The 20771-nt window shown below is 37.9% G+C and overlaps 3 protein-coding genes across 3 annotated transcripts; 2 read left to right on the top strand and 1 right to left on the bottom strand.

The window, feature by feature from the left end:
- Window positions 1-7447: 7447 nt before the first annotated feature.
- LOC101313325 lies at window positions 7448-10459 on the top strand. The gene is made up of 12 exons (XM_004303003.1): window positions 7448-7808; window positions 7901-8060; window positions 8162-8362; window positions 8460-8521; window positions 8615-8663; window positions 8755-8810; window positions 8894-8980; window positions 9066-9116; window positions 9224-9463; window positions 9555-9648; window positions 9746-9886; window positions 9984-10459. The coding sequence occupies exons 1-12, from the start codon at window positions 7644-7646 to the stop codon at window positions 10064-10066; spliced, it is 1389 nt and encodes a 462-aa protein (XP_004303051.1). The 5' UTR covers window positions 7448-7643; the 3' UTR covers window positions 10067-10459.
- Window positions 10460-11342: 883 nt separating this feature from the next.
- On the bottom strand, window positions 11343-15976 carry LOC101313035 (SRSF protein kinase 1-like). The gene is made up of 4 exons (XM_004303002.1): window positions 15559-15976; window positions 14153-15121; window positions 12341-12388; window positions 11343-12052 (listed from the first exon to the last, which is right to left on the bottom strand). The coding sequence occupies exons 1-4, from the start codon at window positions 15760-15762 to the stop codon at window positions 11600-11602; spliced, it is 1674 nt and encodes a 557-aa protein (XP_004303050.1). The 5' UTR covers window positions 15763-15976; the 3' UTR covers window positions 11343-11599.
- A 1972-nt stretch (window positions 15977-17948) lies between these two features.
- LOC101298448 (probable pectinesterase/pectinesterase inhibitor 44-like) lies at window positions 17949-19393 on the top strand. The gene is made up of 2 exons (XM_004305326.1): window positions 17949-18551; window positions 18657-19393. Exons 1-2 carry the CDS (start codon window positions 18017-18019, stop codon window positions 19391-19393), a joined length of 1272 nt encoding a protein of 423 aa, XP_004305374.1. The 5' UTR covers window positions 17949-18016.
- The last annotated feature ends 1378 nt before the right edge of the window (window positions 19394-20771 follow it).

Genomic DNA, 20771 nt, shown 5'->3' with positions numbered 1-20771 from the left:
GTAAACTTTACTTTTTCAGCATATAAGTTGATTTTTTTTTCTCTATTTTAATGTGTATAGTGACTATGGAGATATTGTATTGCATGTTTACTACCCCCAGTAGATGTTTACTAGGGGTAGTAAACTTTAATTTTTCGTCATATAAGTTGGTTTTGTTGTTTAAAGTGTATACTGACCTGGGAATATTGTATTGCAGGTTTACTACCCCTAGTAGAAGTTTACTAGGGGCAGTAAACTTTATTTGTCTGCATCTAAGTTGATTTTTTTGTGTGTGTTTTAATGTATATACTGACTAGGAAAATATTGTATTGCAAGTTTACTACCCCCAGTAAAATTTACTAGGGGTAGTAAACTTTATTTTTTCACATTTAAGTTGATTTTTCATTGTTTTAATGTGTATAATGGCATTGAAGCTACTGTTTTGCAAGGTTACTACCCCGAGTAAAAGTTTACTACACATCTAAGTTGATTTTTCTCTTTTTCAATGTGAATTATGGCATTGGAGCTACTGTTTTGCAAGTTTACTACCCCCAATAAAAGTTTACTAGAGGTAGTAATCTTCATTTTTTCGCATCTAAGTTGATTTTTCTCATTTTCAATGTGAATTATGGCATTGGAGCTACTGTTTTGCAAGTTTACTACCCCCAGTAAAAGTTTACTAGGGGTAGTAAACTTCATTTTTTCGCATCTAAGTTTATTTTTCTCCGTTTGAATATAAATTATGGCATTGGAGCTACTGTTTTTCCAAGTTTACTACCCCCAGTAAATTCATTTTTTCGCATCTAAGTTGATTTTTCTCCTTTTCAATATGAATTATGCCATTGGAGCTACTGTTTTGCAAGTTTACTACCCCCAGTAAAAGATTACTACCTCCAGCAGAAGTTTACTAGGGGTAGTAAAATTCCGGCCATCGGATGTCGGCAATTTTCCGGTAGTCGGAAAATTCCGGTCACCGGTGACCGGATTCCGGCGGCCGGAGTTCGGAGTCCGGCGACCGGAATGCGGCCGCCGGGGACTGGTGCCGGAGCCCGGTGTGCTTCCGGCAAAGTCTTCCCTCCATCTTTTTCACTTTAAGTAAAAGCTAAGGGTAAAAAAGTCTTTAAAAATATAATTTTATTATATTTTAATAAAGATTTGTGTATTTGGGCTTAAAATAAGTACCTTGTATTCAAATGGGCTAATAAAAAAGATTATCATTGAAATGGGGTTTGACTTTTTCTATTTTGTGCATTAGGGCTTTTTCCCATATATTTTTCGGTAGTTAATTGTTTGAGGTAGACGGCAACTTGTTTAAGTATTCTATTGAACCTCCATGCACATAATTTGTTTATTTTCTAAGCATCGAGTATCTACTGTGCTAGCTCATTGTCATGCTAATATGGCATGGAGCTTAATTAGTTGGTCCTGGTTAATTATTAAGTATAGTTTAGGCCAAGTTCTGGAATATTATATCTACCTGCATCCTTCTGAGCTAACATCGAACCCCCAGTTATCTTTTAGAAAACTATTTGAACCATATTTGAAGGCTCAAATTGAAATTTATTACCTAGATCATCAGCAACTAAAATAAATAGCTAGCTAGGTAGTAATGAACTGAAAATCAGCTGGCATATCAGGTATATGTAATAATATGTTACAAAGAGGATTCAGTAAACATTTGTGTCTCTGCCAGTGGGACTTCTCATCAACGAAGACTTTAACCAGTCATGTATTGCCACAATTAGCAACAAAACTCGGTCAGATTAAATCTGTAAGCAGTCATTCGTTCACAGTTTCATTGTTTTTTTTCTTCAACAGATGCATGTATTCCCAGTTGTTTGGAAATTAACAATAATGTATCATGGCATGTTAAGTTCATCCTTTCTGTATATAATCTCCCTATAATCTTTTTCTCATAATTAATTCAACAGTCTTGATCGATCTAATTTTCTCCTTTTGAAATTTATTCAATCGTCACATCACCATGGGTGAATGATTAGGGTTCGGTAATATTAATTGTATGGAAATTTCTAGAATATTGTGATGTTAAGTTGACTATTGGAAGAGAAGTAGATTAAACTAACAGAAACATAATTAAATAATGAATATGGTTTTGTTAGTATCTTCAAGGTAACGTCATTTACGTGTGGAATGAGAGATCGATATGTTGAAATTAAAAGTTAGCTAGCTAGCTTAAATTAGCATAACTTAAATATTCGATCACCTCCGCTGCAGGGACAAAAATGATCCATATATGAGTTTGTGTAGTTGTTTTTGACACATCCAGAATTCACAAATCGAGTTGGTGTGCCTAGCTATGCTTGTTAAATGTAGGAAGCCAGACCACCACAATAAATTAGTTTTATTGAACTTACTTATAGTGAGATTTAGGGCATGCAGATCGAGCTAGATAGCTTGGAATATCTAACACAGCGGGGCCGGGGGATCATTATCGACATCCCAGAAGGTGTTCATGCAATTGCAGAAGGAAAGCATGGGATTATATGAATGAATGTAGCAGCGGGATCCGGAGGACCACAATTCATTAAGAAATGAGGCTGCTCTCATCGCAGTCTGAGCCATTTGAGCCATTGGCGAAATAACAATCCAATCACATTTGGATTTTACCATTTGATTTATGCCTGTTATGATACATTTGAATTGACCATTCCCTATCTGTATCCACTATCCACATGATCAATGACATTAACATTTTCTGGCCGTGGTATCATCACCTCGTTTTCTTTTGTACGTACTTCTATGCGCATATTCTTACGGCGCAAGAGAATTATGCTTGTGTTTACCTTTTGATGAAGTAAAAGTAAATTTAAACTTGAGATTATGGTGACCTAATTGAGCGGGTGCTTAAGAGATTGTCAAGTAAGCTAGCAGGTCTATGCGTCCCACATCGTCCAAAAGATACAAGTTGATAGAGATGATGGAGATTCTTTGAATTCAGATCTTGAATAAAGAAGAGAGATAATGAAATTTTAAGAGAGAAAAGAGAAGGCTTATGGATATTGATTCTGGTATTTTTCTTGGATGTTTTTCACGTCTCTATTTTGTTTTTGAAACAATTTTCATGTCTCTATTCTCCTCCTTATATAGTGCACGCTTATCCCTTGAAACCAGTTAGGGTTGCCACCTCTGCTACTTGTTCTCCAAGGCGCGCTAAGGAATCTCATCATTTATAGGTTAATACTATAAGTGAGTCATCGACACAAATTAGATCGAACTCTTCTTTTAGCTGTCATTAGGGTTAAAAAACCCTAACAAGTCGTCCAAGGGAAAGTTGGTGTACGTGGTACGAGCCTTAATTTGAAATAGAAATACCGATCAAATTAAAATCTTATTCTCATTCAAATTGACCTCCGTGCACTACTGGGGATCATATCTTCCTGTAGTTAATAGATATGAGCAAACTATAAAAATATCTGGAAACTGGACATCCGTATCTTTCCATGAATATATAGCTCATCATCTATTTCATTTTGAGTTGTTCACAATACTCTGTCAAAGTTGATTGATATGCATATGCAGCTTTTCTAATTCGGACTTCTGCGATTTTTTTCCTTTCTAATTGGGCTTTCTGGGTTCCACGCATCACTATTTAGACCATGGAGCGTCTACTTTAGAGCATCTCCAACAGCTTCCTTAAAATTTTTCTAAAATGGGAAATCAAAAAAAAAAAAATATAAAAAAAAATTTGCTCTAACTCCAACAATTTCCCCATTTTGAAGATTTTAGCATTTATTATTACAATTAAATATTCTACATCATTTTTAATTATAACAAAAAAGAAATATTTTATACCTTATTATAACAATAAAATACTCAATAATATTTTTATATTTTTGTGAGGAATTTAATTATAACAACTCTATATATTCCCCAAAATTGATAAGTAGTTCAAGAAAATAAGGAAACTGTTGGACGTACTTTTAGTATTAGACTTGTCTACACATGATAAACTCATCCTTACTTTATTGGATCTCCAAGCTAGTTGGCCCACGATTTTTCAATTTATGCGCTTTTAGCTTATATTTACTCTTCTTGTGTGTTTTAACCAATTAATAACAATATGAATCAAAACTGATAATATTAAGAAAATAACTAAACAAAATATAAGGAATTATACATTAATAATATGTAGATATTTACTCTCAACAAGGGTATGTGGAGTGGGGCTGGCCGCTTTGGTTGGATGGCAGGTGTTGGCGAACAGACTTAGTCAGATTTGTTGGCCCAACGCCGACATGGTTCTCTCATGAGGCAGGGATCCATACCGGCGTTGGTTTTTGACCTGTATAGGGTTTGACACTTGGGTTGTTTGAGTGGCTAGCTATTTGGGCATGGGCCTTGTTTTCTTATTTGTGTTGCTTTTTATTTCACGTTTACATTTTATTTTTGCAAAGTTAATGTAAGTATTTTTACCAAGGAGGGGATCATTACACATATTTCTCTTCTTAATAGTGTGTACGTATGATGACATTACCAATGATCTCTTGGAGATTCTCGATTCTTATTTTGCTTGAGTTTTTTTATCAAGGCAACTTTGTGGCTCACCTTTTAGTACGTCTAACTTGTACGTTTTTTTTTTCTCATAATGCCGTTTGTGTTTATGTATTGCTTTATTATTTGGGTTGTACTTGAAAATGAGTTTGCTCCTATTTAAGTCAGCTAATTAAGTTAAAGAAAAAAAAAAATTAACTAACAGTAATAATACCATCTACAAGAAACTCAGAGCACATTTGCTAACTTGCCAGTAAAAAAATTGCATCCATTTCAGATTGTTGATACCCGAAAAATCATGCAATCAATTAATACTTTGTCACGCAATAATTTGTTAAGAAATTCATGCAATCTTAGGTTAAATTGATTAGCCCGCCAAGCGAACATGTCCATGCATTCATGTGAGCCCAAGCCGCATACATGCATCATTGGGACTTGTAGAAGTGGGTATGGTGTGGATGGTTACGGAGGCACATAACGCTCGTCCGTCGATTTAATGCTGTTAAGTAGTTTCGGTCTTGGGCCCGAAACTCAAGCCCGACGACTTAAGTTGACGACGAATCGGTGAAGAACATGAGAATTGGACTGCTCATCTTTTAAACCCAAAATATTTTTGAATCCAAAGCCCAACACCTTTTCTTTTAGAAAAGCCCAAACTCTCTTCTTTTAGAAAATGCCCAATCCCTTTTTCTGCATTCCCATTGTTGAACCAGATACCACTTTATTTTCCTCCCCACAGCAGTATGACGACAGCTTTGCACAGCAGAGAAGTCCTTTTCATTTCCAATCCGAGGAAGAAGAAGGCCATTGACTGATTCCAAGGCAGCTTTTTCATCCTCGAATGACGAAATCGTGGGATTCAAGCTACTTGTCCCGCCTCGTTCCAGGTTTTCCGTTTCTACAACCGCTCCTGCAGTGAGTCATCTCTCCCATCTCTCAAGACCGGCTTCTCTTTGCCAGCTTTTGAGGCTATGATCATGTGCTTGAGAAGAACAATCCTTTTACACAGTGGTATAGGCATCGCGACCCATCGGAAAACCCACCAATTGAACTCTATAAGAAGAGAGGTCTGGGAGCTGCAAATCGATGAAGCAACCAACCCAGAAAAATCCCTAAAACACTTAAGCTTTCATGCCTTCAAACCTTTAAGCCAAAACCCCCTTTCCAGCCATCCTTCAATCCCTATTCTTGAAACCCAGATTCTTCCCAGAAATCTAACCCTAAAAGGTCAATCTAATTTTCATCACCACGGTGTGCCTTCAGCTCCCACGCCAGCTCACGCTACAAGCTTTTACCTGATCTTGAATCACGCACAAGATTAACTCAGTAATCCAATTCTCTGAGTTAATTTTGGCTTAGTTACTTCCAAATAAAAAGAACTCTCACATACATATACCTATCCTTTCCTGTTTTTGGTTTGAATGGCAATCATATACACATCTATTGGAAAAAAGTATCAACTAGCTAGCTGTCTGGTTATTAAACATTTCTCATCGATCATGTAGCTTTTTCTTGGCCTCTTAGGAACAAAATAATGCAGAATGAGACTAATTGTTCCATAGGGCCATACATGTTGGAATCTAGCATGTTCCAAACAAAAAAATTGGGGGCGAAGTTAAACTTTGACGAACTTGTCTGCAGGTTACATCAGATTCATAAAATCTGGTGGTAGTACAACGAAGAGTACTCAAGTGTAAAAATGTTGAATGGTGATAATTTAATTACACACAGCACCAATGATTAAGGAATCAAATCTTCTCTTTTTTTTTTTTTTTGAAACAAGAACGTCAGAATTTTATTGAGATAGATTAAGAACTACAAGAAGAGGCTAAGAGCCCCTGCAAATCAGTTGGAGGGGAGCCCTCCCAACTGACCGAATTAGCACTGCAAAGTGCCAATTTAGCTAACTTATGAGCAGCCAAATTAGACTCTCTAAAAACATGAGAAAAGAAAGAAGAATTTAACTCAGCAAAAATCTTTGATTGATAATTTATGCGAAGAAAAAGCTAGTCATTATTTTGTACCAACTATAGTAGATTCTAATCTATGCATATTACATTTAGATTTAAACTAGAAAGAAATGTAGAAGCAATTACGTTTATTGAGATAATATATCGATTAAGGAAATAACTTGGGACATTGATTCTGCATTTCTGTTAACTATTTTCGGATCCTTTATATGATAATAGCTTGAAAATTTAACATGTAAAGAATATTTCTAAGAAATAGTTTTCTTTACATCTTGGACTGAAGATGGTATGTATATATTGAGAGTTTGAGACTCATAATGGCCAAGAAAGAGCTCTACTGAATAAAAAGTTGATAATATTTCTAATAATTTCTCATCATTTTGTACTAAAGCTCTAATGAATTAATGAGAATTTTATTAACTTTCGATGATTAAAAGATTTCATGAATAAAGACGTGAAAATTCTAAATTCGACATTGTGGAAATATGTAAAACCCTAAATAGAAAGAGCCGATTGACAATTCTAAGAAATTTTACTATTATTGACCTTCAATCGACAACATATATATATATATATACAAGAATTTTTTATATATATATATCTACTATTCTACACATATACACTATGTAGATTAGATGATATTAATAACGATGCATATTGGCTCTCACATATAAATGATTATAAAAAGCCGCATATACAAATATTTTGTTATTGCTATAACCGAAAAATATCTACATGTTTGAGAGGACATGTCAATTGGTTATGAATACCATTGGACTGATACCATTAATATCGGTATAGTATCAAGAAAAAAAAGATACCATGAATATTGGTATCCATATGGTATGAATTTTATCCTCTTCAACGCCAGTGTTGGTATGAACCATATGACACTGCATCTAACATGTGTGATTATATGAAACGACAATTCTGTCTTTGTGTCATTATTTTCCCTATTTTATTTTCGTTTATTGCTATTTCAGTCCATGGCGGCATTGGTGGTTCTCTCAATCTCTCATTCTCCCTCTTTCAAACACCAAAAAATAACGTATCTTGTTCTTCTTGAATAGCGGGCAGTGCTTTTCGTTTTTGCAGTTACAGTTGTGAGGTTCAGTTTCAGACCTCACCTGTTTGGCGTTCTCAGTTACATAGAGAAAACCAACCTCCATCTCAACTTGTTCCATGGCCACGAAAGCCTTCGTTCTCTATCTCTTTTCTACTTTCTCGGTTGCTATTCTGTCTGTGCTGTTCTTCACACACCAGAATGATGACATATCTTACCAGCCCCGCCTTTCTTCTCTCAATTCGAATCTCTTGCACTTGGAAGCCTCGGATAAAGTTTGGCCGGTATGCTATGTTCTTAAACTGTCAATCCAAACCATTATCGATATTTGCATGTTGGACTAATATGGCATGTTCATATTTTATTTTGAGCGCAGGATTTGGCATTTAACTGGAGACTTGTGCTGGCCACAGTGATCGGTTTTCTGGGATCGGCGTGTGGAACTGTGGGAGGGGTAGGAGGGGGTGGCATATTTGTCCCTATGCTTACTTTGATTGTTGGTTTTGATACCAAGTCGGCTGCTGCTATTTCTAAATGTAATTCAAACTCTTATCTTCCTCTTTCTTTTTCTTTTTTTGGTATCGTTTTGTGTTCACAGCAATTTCTGAATGAGTTGGTTGGGATTTCTTGGATGCAGGTATGATAATGGGGGCTTCTGCATCATCAGTGTGGTACAACTTGAGGGTGCCCCATCCAACAAAGGAAGTTCCCATATTAGATTATGATCTGGCACTTCTCTTTCAACCCGTGCTCATGCTTGGGATCACAATTGGTGTGTCTCTCAGTGTGGTCTTCCCCTTCTGGCTCATCACTGTTCTCATCATTATTCTCTTCTTGGGTATGTGCATAAAGAATCAACTTTCTCAGCTACCTTTCCTTACTTCACTGAAATTCTAGTCAACTTCTTAGTTCTTGCTCTTTTTTAATTGTTCCAGGTACTTCATCAAGGTCTGCTTACAAAGGGGTTGAGATGTGGAAGGAAGAGACTATCCTGAAGGTCAGACATTAATTAAAATTTGAAGTGATAATCTTTCCATCAAAATGTATACTCATTCATCAGTCATTCTTGACAAAACTTTGAAATATGCAGAAGGAATTTGCAAGGCAACAAGAAGCTCGAGTTGACTCTCGTGGCGAACGTATGATACTTGTACATCCATTTTACTTTGTTGTGTTTGTATGTGTTGTTCACTGTGCCTAAAATTGGGAATCTTTGTTATTTTTGTGCAGTTCTAATTGATGCAGACTATCAACAATTAAATAACAGTGAAGAGAAGTCAATGATGGTGAGCAAATAGTACTGGTGTATAGTTATGTTTTTCTAAACAGTTCTCACTGTATGGGGAGTAAATTTGCTTCTTCTTTTCAGCAAATACTATGTTTCAACCTCAGATGGAAAAGGGTGATGGTCTTAGTTACTCTTTGGGTTGCTTTTCTACTTCTTCAAATCTTCAAGGCAAGTTCTCTCTCTAATGCGTACCCCTGTCTCTATTTCCCTAGCCGCTTGCATTTTTTTCTAATACTTTCTGAATCAAGTGCAGAATGATACAACTACTTGCAGTATCTTGTATTGGGTCCTCTTCTGCTTACAGGTAGGTAGTACAGTTTTGTTTGGGACAACTTGTTTCTTGACTCTATTATGCTGCATGTGGGGATTTGGGGACAATCTTACACACCAATCTTGTTTTGATTTTTGCAGTTTCCTATAACATTTGTGGTTTTTGGATATGAAGCAATCAAGTTGTACAAAGATTACAAGAAGAGACTGAGCACAGGCAATTCAGAATCAATATGTGAGGCATCAATTGCATGGACTCCAATGAACATAGCATTTTGTGCACTCTGCGGTATCTTGGGAGGCACTGTTGGGGGTCTGCTTGGATCTGGTGGAGGATTCATTCTTGGCCCTCTCCTATTAGAAATAGGTGTTATCCCACAGGTACTTCAAATGCTTACAAAGCTAATTTACTTATTTACATACCTTTCACGGAACAAAGTTGTTGTTAACAATCTGCTGTTTTAATGAACAGGTTGCTAGTGCGACAGCTACATTTGTGATGATGTTCTCAGCATCCTTATCGGTTGTGGAGTTCTACCTCCTTAAGAGGTTTCCTATTCCATATGGTAGCTTTCCCTTTTCTTTTCTTTTTTCATTTAGCAGTCTATGTTTTACAAGTATTTTGAGATCACGGCTCATGTTTTACTTCTGTATCTTTTGCAGCATTGTACCTCACAAGTGTTTCTATCTTGGCTGGCTTTTGGGGACAGTTTCTTGTAAGGAAAATAGTTACATTTCTCAAGAGAGCATCAATCATAGTATTTGTCCTCTCAGCTGTTATCTTTGCTAGTGCCATCACAATGGGTAAAACACAATTTTCGGACCTAAAATCATGTTTTATTACTTCGTACCAAATTTTTATCATGTCTTAAATTCTGGTTTCTGTCGACTTCTCTTTCAGGTGTCACAGGAATCAAGTCGAGCCTCCAAATGATAAAAGATGGCGAGTTCATGGGATTCTTGGACTTCTGTAGCAGTCAGTGATCGCTGATAGCATTGCAGAACAAATGGTAGAATTGGGATGGCAAGTTATTCATTGTGTAAAGATCATCAGGAATTGTTGGCCAACACATAGTTGTCCAACTCCATTGATATCATCATGAAGCAATAAAAAAACTGTGAGCTAGGTTTGGTTGCTTGTTAGCTACCGCCAACTCATGAACCAACTTGGTGTTTTGCTCTCTATCTGGAAAGGTTAAGATTTGCTTGTTAGCTTCTAGCTAGTAGCTAGCACTTAAAATAAGTGTGCTTCTGCGTAGGTTGTGTTGCTGTTAGCTGCTGGCTAACACCATTATCATCCTGCCTTTTGTAATCTCATCATTCATTGTATTCATCATCTCATTATTTAGTGACAGATCTCATGATTCATATGCCCTGCCTTGATGGTTTTCCAGTTTTGACAGGGGACCAAACAAGTCACTAGTGTTTAACAACTCAACCCTGTGAGTAAAAATTCCACTAAATATCTTTAGATAATGAGAAGACCATAACGATAAGCATTTGATTTGTAGCATTGCTGGGAATAAGCCAATGAAAGTGATTGGCATTTTGGCTAGTCCACATAAATTGAATCTGTGACCACTTGTTGGAAGTGAAATAGAACATGTCCTCTGTAGTATGTGGATGAGTTTTGCTTTGGTGGATCATCATGGGAGCGCTTGTGGCCAAGATTTGAGTGTTTGTTTCCTTGTTCACCATTTCAGAGGTTTTGTTTCTGCCTCACATGATTGGAGGTAAGGAATGTATTGCACCGCAAGATGAAGAAACAAAACATCATTCTGTATTTGACACTTTGACTACAATCCAGCACCGCCACCGTTTTGGATTATCTTGTCTCCAATTTCATGTGGCTTATCATATGAAAAAGTGTAATGAAATGGAAAGGAAATTCATACTCTTAGAATTACAATCCTCACTCTTATCTTTTTAATTTTAGCATACGAGTCTCACACCGACACACCCTTATAAAGAGTTATGATCCAGTCTTAAGTTCTAAGATATAGCAGCTTCGTAGTTCAGTGTTTCAGAGCAACTACATGTAATATTTTCGAATGAAGATAGAGACTAGAGAGATCGTAATTGTAGTCTTACCCTGTACACTAAGGATGAGGCTCAGAATCTCCCCTTTTTGCATTGACCATTTGCTCTGTTGCAAAGGAGATGGTTCCAATCTGCAACAGAACATAACAGGTTCTTGGCAAACCTCCAGTTTTGCATCTTGCCAGAAGAAAAGGAATTTTCAGTCAGAAAGTGAGCATATTTCGAGCAGGAAAATGAAATTATCAATAAACGAAAGACATGGCATTCAGTACATGAATCAGATTAAAATGAAGGGTCATAGCAAAAGTTTTCATTTGACCAGTTGCAAGCCAAGTGTACAGTGTTTGACTATTGCGTTTGGAAAGGAAGTTCTTAATCAGAGCATAAAAATTCCCCACGCTCAATACCAGCTATTCTATCCACCTCAACTCCCATGAGTCCCATCCAATATAAATTTCCTACCCAAGCCAACAGATGTCATGCCTTGCTAGAGTTCTGCCTTGTAGTAGTAGCTGCCTTAGCAGGTTTACTACTAGTCGGAAGATCTTTGACCGGTTTAGAATCTGAGTTGATGGCAATATTTCCCATTCCAGCTTCCATGGCCTCCCTATCATCTTTTTCCTTCTTGTCTTCTTCGGCAGTGCCACTGTCCCTACGTTGTCCTTTTTCAGAAGCTATAGATGGTTCCAATAGTCGAGGACCTGCATTGATCCATGGATGAAGAAGGCACTGAGCAGCAGTAGGCCTCTTTTCTGGAACAAAGTCAAGGATGGGAACCAGGAATTCTGTCAATTCACTAGCATCTTGCTCGCCGAACTCATACTTCTCCAATAGAACCTTATTCAAGGGCCAAAAACGCAGGCGACGAATGTGCCTCAAGTCCCCATATCTATTGAAGTAATCTCTTGAATATCGACCACCTAAAGCAATCTGAGGAATAGGTATAGGTTAAGTTCATATGACACTTAAAAATTTTCTATCTAGTAGAGGGGGCTCAATACTGATTCTACAGGAATGAGATCATAAGCTCCTAGTATACGTTGAAATCATTAGAGTATAATGATCATCTTGGAAGAATGAATGGTACATAACGACTTTTTAATTATATAGAACAGGGAGGTGACATATATGATGCATCAACCAATTTAAACATCAATCTCAGGTAATACCGGGAAATTCAGTGATGAACTTTAATGCTGGTGTATATAAATTTCTCACCTTCCGTGGCATCATTCCAAGAAGCTCCATCATCAATGCCAAATGGTCCTGAAAAGGATTAAAGTAAGAAATTACAATGCCTTTCATTCTTTTCAGGATACCGGAGAGAGAAGTAAACTGAAAATTTATAGAAATAACACACTTAATCCCCTTGGTTAACCAAGATAAATATTTCATGATTAAGGACTTGATCAAACAATGACAAAGCTATTGTAATGATTAACAATAGACGTGAGGATCTGAAGAAGTACTACAGTATCTCATAGTGGATTCATGCACTCTTCGGCTTGAAAAGTAGAATGCACCCGTACTTTCAATGGAACCCAAAAAGTTAATGAAATATTGTAGTAATGTATTTTGACATTCAAGTTGTATAAACTCAACGCAAATACTCTAGTTGACCCAAGATACTCAAAAATATTTACTAATATGCTCTAGGACTCCATCAACAAGCAAAGATAGACTGTATAACTATTAACTGAATTTGCCAGAGATTTAAGGATTACAATGGTCAGCTCCCTTACTGAGCTCATAGATGCAAATGAAACACTTCCTACGAATAGAATTTCCATAGGTTGAAAAACATTGCGAGTACAAGCCCAATAGAAAAGAACCAAAATTCCATCATATTAAGGAACCTTATGCAGCCAACCTTTGAACTCAAGAGCAAGTTATGTGTTCAAAGATGAATAAAACAGCTCTTTCATGTAATCATGCTGGCAACTATGGTAAAAGTGGCAGTGTGAATGTGACAAGTGTAAAAGTTTTCTCTCTATCTCTACCTATTTGATAAGCTTAAGCATTTGCAAATAATCATAATATTAAGAGAATCATGACAACATCAATGAAAACTTCAGATTCAATCCAAATCACATTTTTACAACTGAAAATAATTATAAAGAGTGCACAAAGTACTTTATTTGAAATCATCATAACAAACTAACTAGCAAAAAGGAACAAAGATCTTGGTAACCATATAAACTCTTAACATTTTCTTTGACCAAAAGATACATTTATCTAATACATCATTAAGAGAATATAATAGCTATGGTGTATAATTTGTGTGAACAAAAGCCTAAATAAAGATGCCGAATTCTTTATTTGATCTTAGCCCTCCTGAAAAGATGCCAAAGCATGTTGTGGGAGGTAGGGAATACTCAAGCCAGGTAAGATCCACCAGTGTTGACAGAGGGCAGCCACTGTTTAGGTGGCAAGTTCATCTGTTTTCTGTTAACAGACACTAGCAACTTCACTTATTATTATTTTATAGTAGCATGAGTTGCAAATTCACTTTGCAACAGTAGCATCTCTTTTTGTCAGGCACAACATTAATGCAATGCAGACTTTCTCAGAGTTATTTACTATTGTACTAAACATATTTGTGTTCTTGTCAAGATGTTATCTCAATTTAGTTGATCACCAAGAATATTGCTTATACCTGCCTGCTCCTAACAGTATTAGTTATTACATGTGAAATAACTGCATCAGCAGTCTCCTATCAACTGTAATGTTAAATGCATTATTCTCTGTCTACAATATGATAGACGTGTTCTATGAAAAGGGAACCTGTGGACGGTGGCAGCAAAGTGAGACTGACTTCTAGTTTGCAAACATGAAGATTTTCTACTTGTATGTCTCAATGGACTTGACATCATATATCTTTAAAACGCAAAGACTGTGTGTGTGGGTCTGTGTTATTGTGGCTATAGGGAGGAATAACTATATTACATGTAATAAGGAAGGCAACAAAGATATCGGCCGAAAAGAAAGAAAGTAACACAGACTATAATTATGTTCTAGATATGTCCATACCTCATCCCTGTCAAAGTTGTCACCACTGTGAGGATCAAAGAGAACATCACCAGTTGCAAGCTCAAAACAAATGCAAGCAAAGGACCAAAGATCAGCTGAAGTAGAATATTTTGAGCCCAAGATCACCTCAGGACACCGATACTGTCTTGTTTGAATATCATTTGTGAACTGTTTGTACGTCCAACATGCATTCCCAAAGTCAACTAATTTGCATTTCAAGTCCATTGATGCCAACAACATTTTCCTTATGCTACGATTCCCTCTTCTCTTACCACCCTGATTTTCTGCACCAGCACCCTTTGGTCCATCAGCATCTGACAATCTATTCATATTAACAGAACTAGTAGTCTGGTCTTCAGCAGAATGCACATTCAATTTTGTATTAGGAGATGATTCCGCCTCCCCTGGTGTTTCTTGGTCAACATCAGCTTCCTCTCTGTCTGCACATTCTTGAGCCGCACGCTTAGCCTTTCTTCTAATCTTTTTCTTCTGGTTCCTAGACATATCCCCATTCAATGGCTGTGAAACCCCTGTGTCAAATGCATCCTTGTCCTTGTTATTCGGAAGAATGAGAGGTGCACTAGACTTAGTCGGATCCTTGGATGGGTCTATCATTGACAACAACAAGATATTCTCTGGCTTCAAATCTGTGTGTATAATAGAGAGCTGTCTGTGCAAGTAATCCAACCCAACCAAAATATGATAACAAATCTGCTTAACCATATGCAACGGCACTCCGCGGTAGTCGCTGTACTTAATAAGTGTTAACAAATTATCCCCCAAGTACTCAAAAACCATGCAAACATGTTGCCCATTTGGACCCGAATGCTTAAAATGGTCCAGAAGCTTAACCACACATTTCTTATCATCTGGGTCTCCCTCTGCAATCTGTTTCAATATGGTAATCTCGTCCATAGCCGCCTCAGTGTAGTGGTCAGCACTCTTTTGCACTTTCAGAGCAACATACCGCTGTCATTGACACCCAAATGAAAATAAACATAAACAAACTATTTACCAACCCTCAAATATAAGTTGCTCAGAAAGTCAATAACCAAACAATACTAAGCAAACGAAAAGTATCATGTTAGTTTCACTTCTGCATTAACTCTTATAGTGATTGCTTCAATTCTTGACCTTCAAATTAAACTAAAATTTCCACCAATCCTCCATTGACTCACTTACAAAGTCGAAAGCAAACATTCCAAAAATAAGCAAATCCAATATCATCTTACATGTCACCAACCAAATTAGTCTAAAAGTTCCACTCTATTTCCTCTTCCTACATTTCTAATTCCCTAACCTCCTAACACAGTCAAAGCACCAGTTCATGAACCACCAGATCAAAACGTCGTAAAATGAAAGAAAGTGAGAGAGAGTACAGAGAGAGAGAGAGAGAAAGTACATACAGTGCTGTGGGTATCCCAGGCGAGCCAGACGGTGGAGAAGTGGCCCCAACCAAGCTTGGTCTGAACGACATACCGTCCAAGCTTGAAGGTGTCGCCGATTCGAACAGCGTGGTAGCCGCCGCGGCGGTAGTCCTCGGTGCCTTCGTCCTCCGACGTGAAGTCGCTGCTCTGGCTCCGATCATCGTCCTCCGGCCTGTCACCCATCTTCTTCCTCTTGTTCGATCTCCTCCAAGAATCGATGGTTCTAGGGTTTTTGGAGTGGTCCGAATTGGGAATTGCGATTTGGGTTTCGGTGAAATTTGAAATTATATTTGTTATATATAATAGGAAAAAAATGGGGGTTGTCTAGATTTCTGGGAGGAAGAGAAAGAGAGAGAGTCATACAAGTCTTGAGTGAGAGAGAGAGAGAGAGAGAGAGAGTTAAAATGTTTGTCTCTTTGTCTTAGTCGTCGCGGGTTTGTCCTTAAGTGAGCAAAATTTTTGGGAAAAGAATTGTGAGAGTGGATTTGAATAGTCCCCATATGAATATCATATCTGAATCAGTGAATCTTCATTCGGGTTCAGTGAGGTGTCATCGTCGTCCTCCTCATTCTTATAAACTATGTCTCGATCAATTCTTGTTACCAGTGGAATTGAAATTATTTCTGTTGGAAATGCTGCACTACACGGGTTGGTGTACATTTTAACGTGGTTAAGTTGCGGTTAAGTTGAGCGATTGTGAGCTGGATCGTTTTATCATTCGTTTTTAAAATGCACATTCTAGAGAGTTTATACATATAAAGTTCTAGCTCGGAGTGGTAGCACGTAAGTCACTATCATTTTCTTATGTCTCATCAACAAGTAATTTAGACGGAATGAGGACATACATCTATTTAGTGACTTTTTATGTAGAATAACTAGAATTATTTTGATAATCTAAATTGTTTGTAATGTACCATCTATGTTAAAGAAAAACAAAGAGCTAAATCATAAATCTTTCTTTGAAAGCTTGCTGGTGGCTTTTGTTCAAAGTCAAGTAAACATCAACATATATTTTTCCTTTTGTTGGAAGTTAAGAGTATTATGTTTCTTCTTTTCAACAAGTCATTTGGTGTTTTTCTTGTTTGTTGTTTCCCTATAGTCATCAAAAACAAATTTATTGGTGTTTCTATTAATACGACCAGAAAGAAGAAAAGAAAAAACAATTGGTTTTTATTATTTAGAGGTATAAGAAACAAGGAACAATTATGACTTTAGCGTCTGTATATTTCTTTATGCGCGAATCGCAGTGAAAAAGACGGTGGATATCGATTGGGTGCGACCCGATTCAAAAGTTGTCCTTTGTCTTTTTGGGCTTCAAAGATTATAACATTGGTGGTTGTCTGTTGCCACCATGGTGGTGGTGGTTGTGGAACGAAAACACAAGATTGGACTATTGGAGCCGATGGGCTTGGTAGCAGTTAGGCTTGAGGGATCCGCATGGTTTGTGGGCCGAGTGGTGGATATGGGCCAAGACATTGGGTCCTAGTTGGACAACATTTTTAAATTTTATGCTGTCTTTAGCCCAATGAAGATACTAATGCTTTTAGATTTACATTACTCTATTTTATTACTGCTTTTAATAAAGAGATGTGAGCGTTGTCCTGATTTGGGCACCTTACATGCCTCGGCCTTCCTAGGCTCATAGTTGAGTTGTGAGTTCTTACTTAGTTAAATGGTCGTAACTTCCTAATAGTAGGATGAAACAGAGGATCACACCATATATGATTGTGTGCGACAACGTAGTAAGAAATCTGCACTATATGTTTGTCGATAATTACAAAATTCTTTTATTTTGTCACAGAAACATAATACCAAAAAAATAAACTACGAGAAACCTAGAAGACGGAAATTAGAAGCCCGAACTTCGACGTATCCCCTAGAAATAGAGAAATAGAGCGTCAAGCAAGCCTAACAAATGCCAAACACACAGGAATGGACACCCACAAGGTTTGACCATGGCTCCATAGTCCATGACCAGCAATATAGCCAAATGATCACAGTTATGCATTGTTGCCTAAATCTTTCTAATCACTCATTGCTTCAACGCATCAGCCGTAGTAGCAAATAACCCAAAACCACAAGAACACAAGTCACTGCAGTTAAGAAATCAACAATGAACCACACAAACCTACACAAAGCTTAATGAAATTGAATTAAGAAGAAATTACGTGCTTCTTTTCTCTTGAATCACTCCACACTAATCAAATGAATGGTACCAGTATCTTATTTGAGTTTTCATCGACTGCTTGCACGATAGAATTTGCTTTGAAAGAAACTACCACATCCACATTAGGCACAAACTATCTTACCTCAATACACACAGATCGACACTATATATATGCATACGAAGGAATGAGACCATTGAAGTGTTGAACTTGCTCTGCAACGTTTCAATTCTCGATCATCATTTACATTTCAGTACAACACATCGGAGAAGATGAAGTTCTTCTATCATTCCATTCTTTTGTTCATTTATTTTTCTCCTCTATTCATTAACCCACATGCGAGGTCGACGTTGTTGAATGCTAGTCTTGTAAGCCAAGAAACATGTAAGGAAGTGCTCGATAGTACCAGAAGGAGCCTCGAACAAGTTACTACATCTATCTATCAGATCCTTGATACATTGCAAGTGCCACAGGGTACTCCTGATTTTTGCAAGGCCTCTGGTGCTCCTATACTAATTGGTTCGACTGGACCTGACGACGTAAAGATTCCGAAAACACCAAACGTCACTGTTTCACAAGATGGGAAGGGAAATTTCAAGCTGATAATGGATGCGATCAAAGCTGCACCGAGTCACTCAAATAACCACTATGTGATACTTGTCAAGAAAGGGGTTTACAAGGAATATGTGAACATCGACCAAACAAAAACGAATATAGTCTTGATGGGAGAGGGTAAAGAAGCCACTATCATTTCCGGGAGTAAAAGCGTAGGCGGCGGTCAGCAAACATTTGATTCAGCCACATTTGGTAAGATACTAATCAAATTTCTAATTCTTTGCTCAAACTCCAATTGTAAATATAATTGCACGAGCATTTAGTCATAATAACCTCACCATTTCTCTTCTCTAACAGCTGTTAGTGCTCAAGGATTCGTTGCAATTGACATAGGGTTTGAGAACACAGCAGGTCAGAAAAATATGCAGGCAGTGGCGGTTCTATCCGCCGGCGACCACGCTGCCTTCCACCGGTGCAAGATAACAGGAAACCAGGACACATTGCTTGTGCATGCTGGCCGCCAGTTCTTCCGAGAATGCGAAATCATCTGCACCGTCGACTTCATCTTTGGCTATGGCACTGCTGTCTTCCAAAAATGCAACATTTACATCAGGAAAAACAAGATTGGTGGCACTAGCGTTATCTCCGCACACGGCCGTAACTCCTCAACAGAAGCATCAGGCTTTTCGTTCCACGATTGCGCCATCAATGGTGACCCCCAGCCCCCTACAAACTCAAGTACTCATGCAGGCGCGTACCTCGGTCGAAACTGGGGCACTTTTGCACGAACAGTGTTCATGCATTCAACTATAAGCAATGTTGTAAGGCCGGAGGGTTGGCTTCAGTGGCAGAGTGATCCTGTAGACAAACTATATTTCGGTGAGTTCCAAAATTCCGGCCCAGGTGCGGCGGATGGAGGTCGAGTCAAGTGGCCGGGGTTTCATCAGATGACCGCAGCTGATGCTGATAAATTTACAGTGGCCAAGTTTATTGATGGGAATTCATGGCTACCTGCGTTAGGTATCCCATTTTCACCAGGAGTGAAGCCATCAGCGGATCCGCCCAAATGGGGGCTTGAATATTCATCGTCATGAGAAGTTCACAAGGCTAGTTTGATATTGCTGTCAGAAAAATCAGTGGTAAAATAAATAAGTGGTAAATGATGAAGAATAAAGTGTAGAGACAAAGAGATAGCAAGAGAGTCATCTTATTCATTGATAGGAGCCCTTTATATAGGGAATTACACAATACCAATATGGTAAGGATATGAATACATAGATCTAGTCTAACTACATATCCTATTGGCATAAGGCCAAGGCACACATAGAGATCCTAGAACACTCCCCCTTGTGCCGCGCGCTGATATGCCGATAGTGCTGATTTGTTGCCTCGTCAAAAACCTCGTCAAGTCACAAAAACCCTGTGGGAGAAAAACTGAACATTGATCGTAGGAGAAAAAGAGTACAACGCACCCTTCACATTTGATAGTGACATGTATGTATGTGCTAGACTCCCCCTGAAGTTCGCACCTCCTCCTGATCTTTACATCAATCATAGGGCTCTTCCTGATTCTTACTAATCACGGAAGTTTCAACAACTTAGCATGTCAATGCTTTTTAACATGTCTTCAAATGTGGTATTGGGCAATGATTAACTAAATCATGCCGTATTGTCCTCAAATGATCTTTTACACTTAGATCTTGAGGAGAAGGTTGCTTGTGAACTCAAAACATAAGTTCGTGCAGGAAATCAGATTTCCGCGCAGCATGACCTTCAATTACTAGAACAGTCGTAACTTTCTCTAGGAAATACATATGAACGAACCGTAAACGGTTTTGGAAACTAGACTCATTTAGCTTTCCAACCGTATATTACACACGTTCTGGTTCCTCAGGACCTATTCACAACATTCCGTCGAAGTTGACTGTTTTGCTAAAATCAGATTCTAGGACGGATTCGTCCTACTTTACGAAAACGGCCATAACTCACTCAATATGATAGGTATGATCAAATGGTTGGTGTTCCTGGAAAGTAGACACATAGACCTTTCCAATGGGTACCAATTTCACCATTTTCCAGTGAGTGAGATTTCCTATAGGTCACGCGGAAGTTGACCTACAAAACTTGGCAGATTCTGATTTCGCTTTTGATGTGTCTTTCTTATGTAGGGATAGAATAAGCCTCAACCTTTCATACCATTAAGTATTGAAAAAGGAGTTACTGCCATTACATTGGCGTTGCGTGGGCGCATAGCTACACTTAGCTTTACAACTTTTCATAGCGAATGAGATGTCAAGTCTTTTGTATTGTGTTAGTACATTGATGCGTCTTTTTGTACTTAGATGGGAACTCCATCTCTTAACACATATTTGTCATCTTGCTTTAGACAAAACAACGGATCTCTCTTTAGAGCAAAGACTTTGACTAATCATGGGAGTATATGTAGGCCTCACTAGTTATAGAGCGCCTAAG

Source organism: Fragaria vesca, linkage group LG6, assembly GCF_000184155.1.
Source record: "Fragaria vesca subsp. vesca linkage group LG6, FraVesHawaii_1.0, whole genome shotgun sequence".
Classification (NCBI taxonomy): Eukaryota; Viridiplantae; Streptophyta; class Magnoliopsida; order Rosales; family Rosaceae; genus Fragaria; species Fragaria vesca.
Note: the sequence above shows the minus strand (reverse complement) of the source record. Positions and strands in the feature narration are given on the sequence as shown.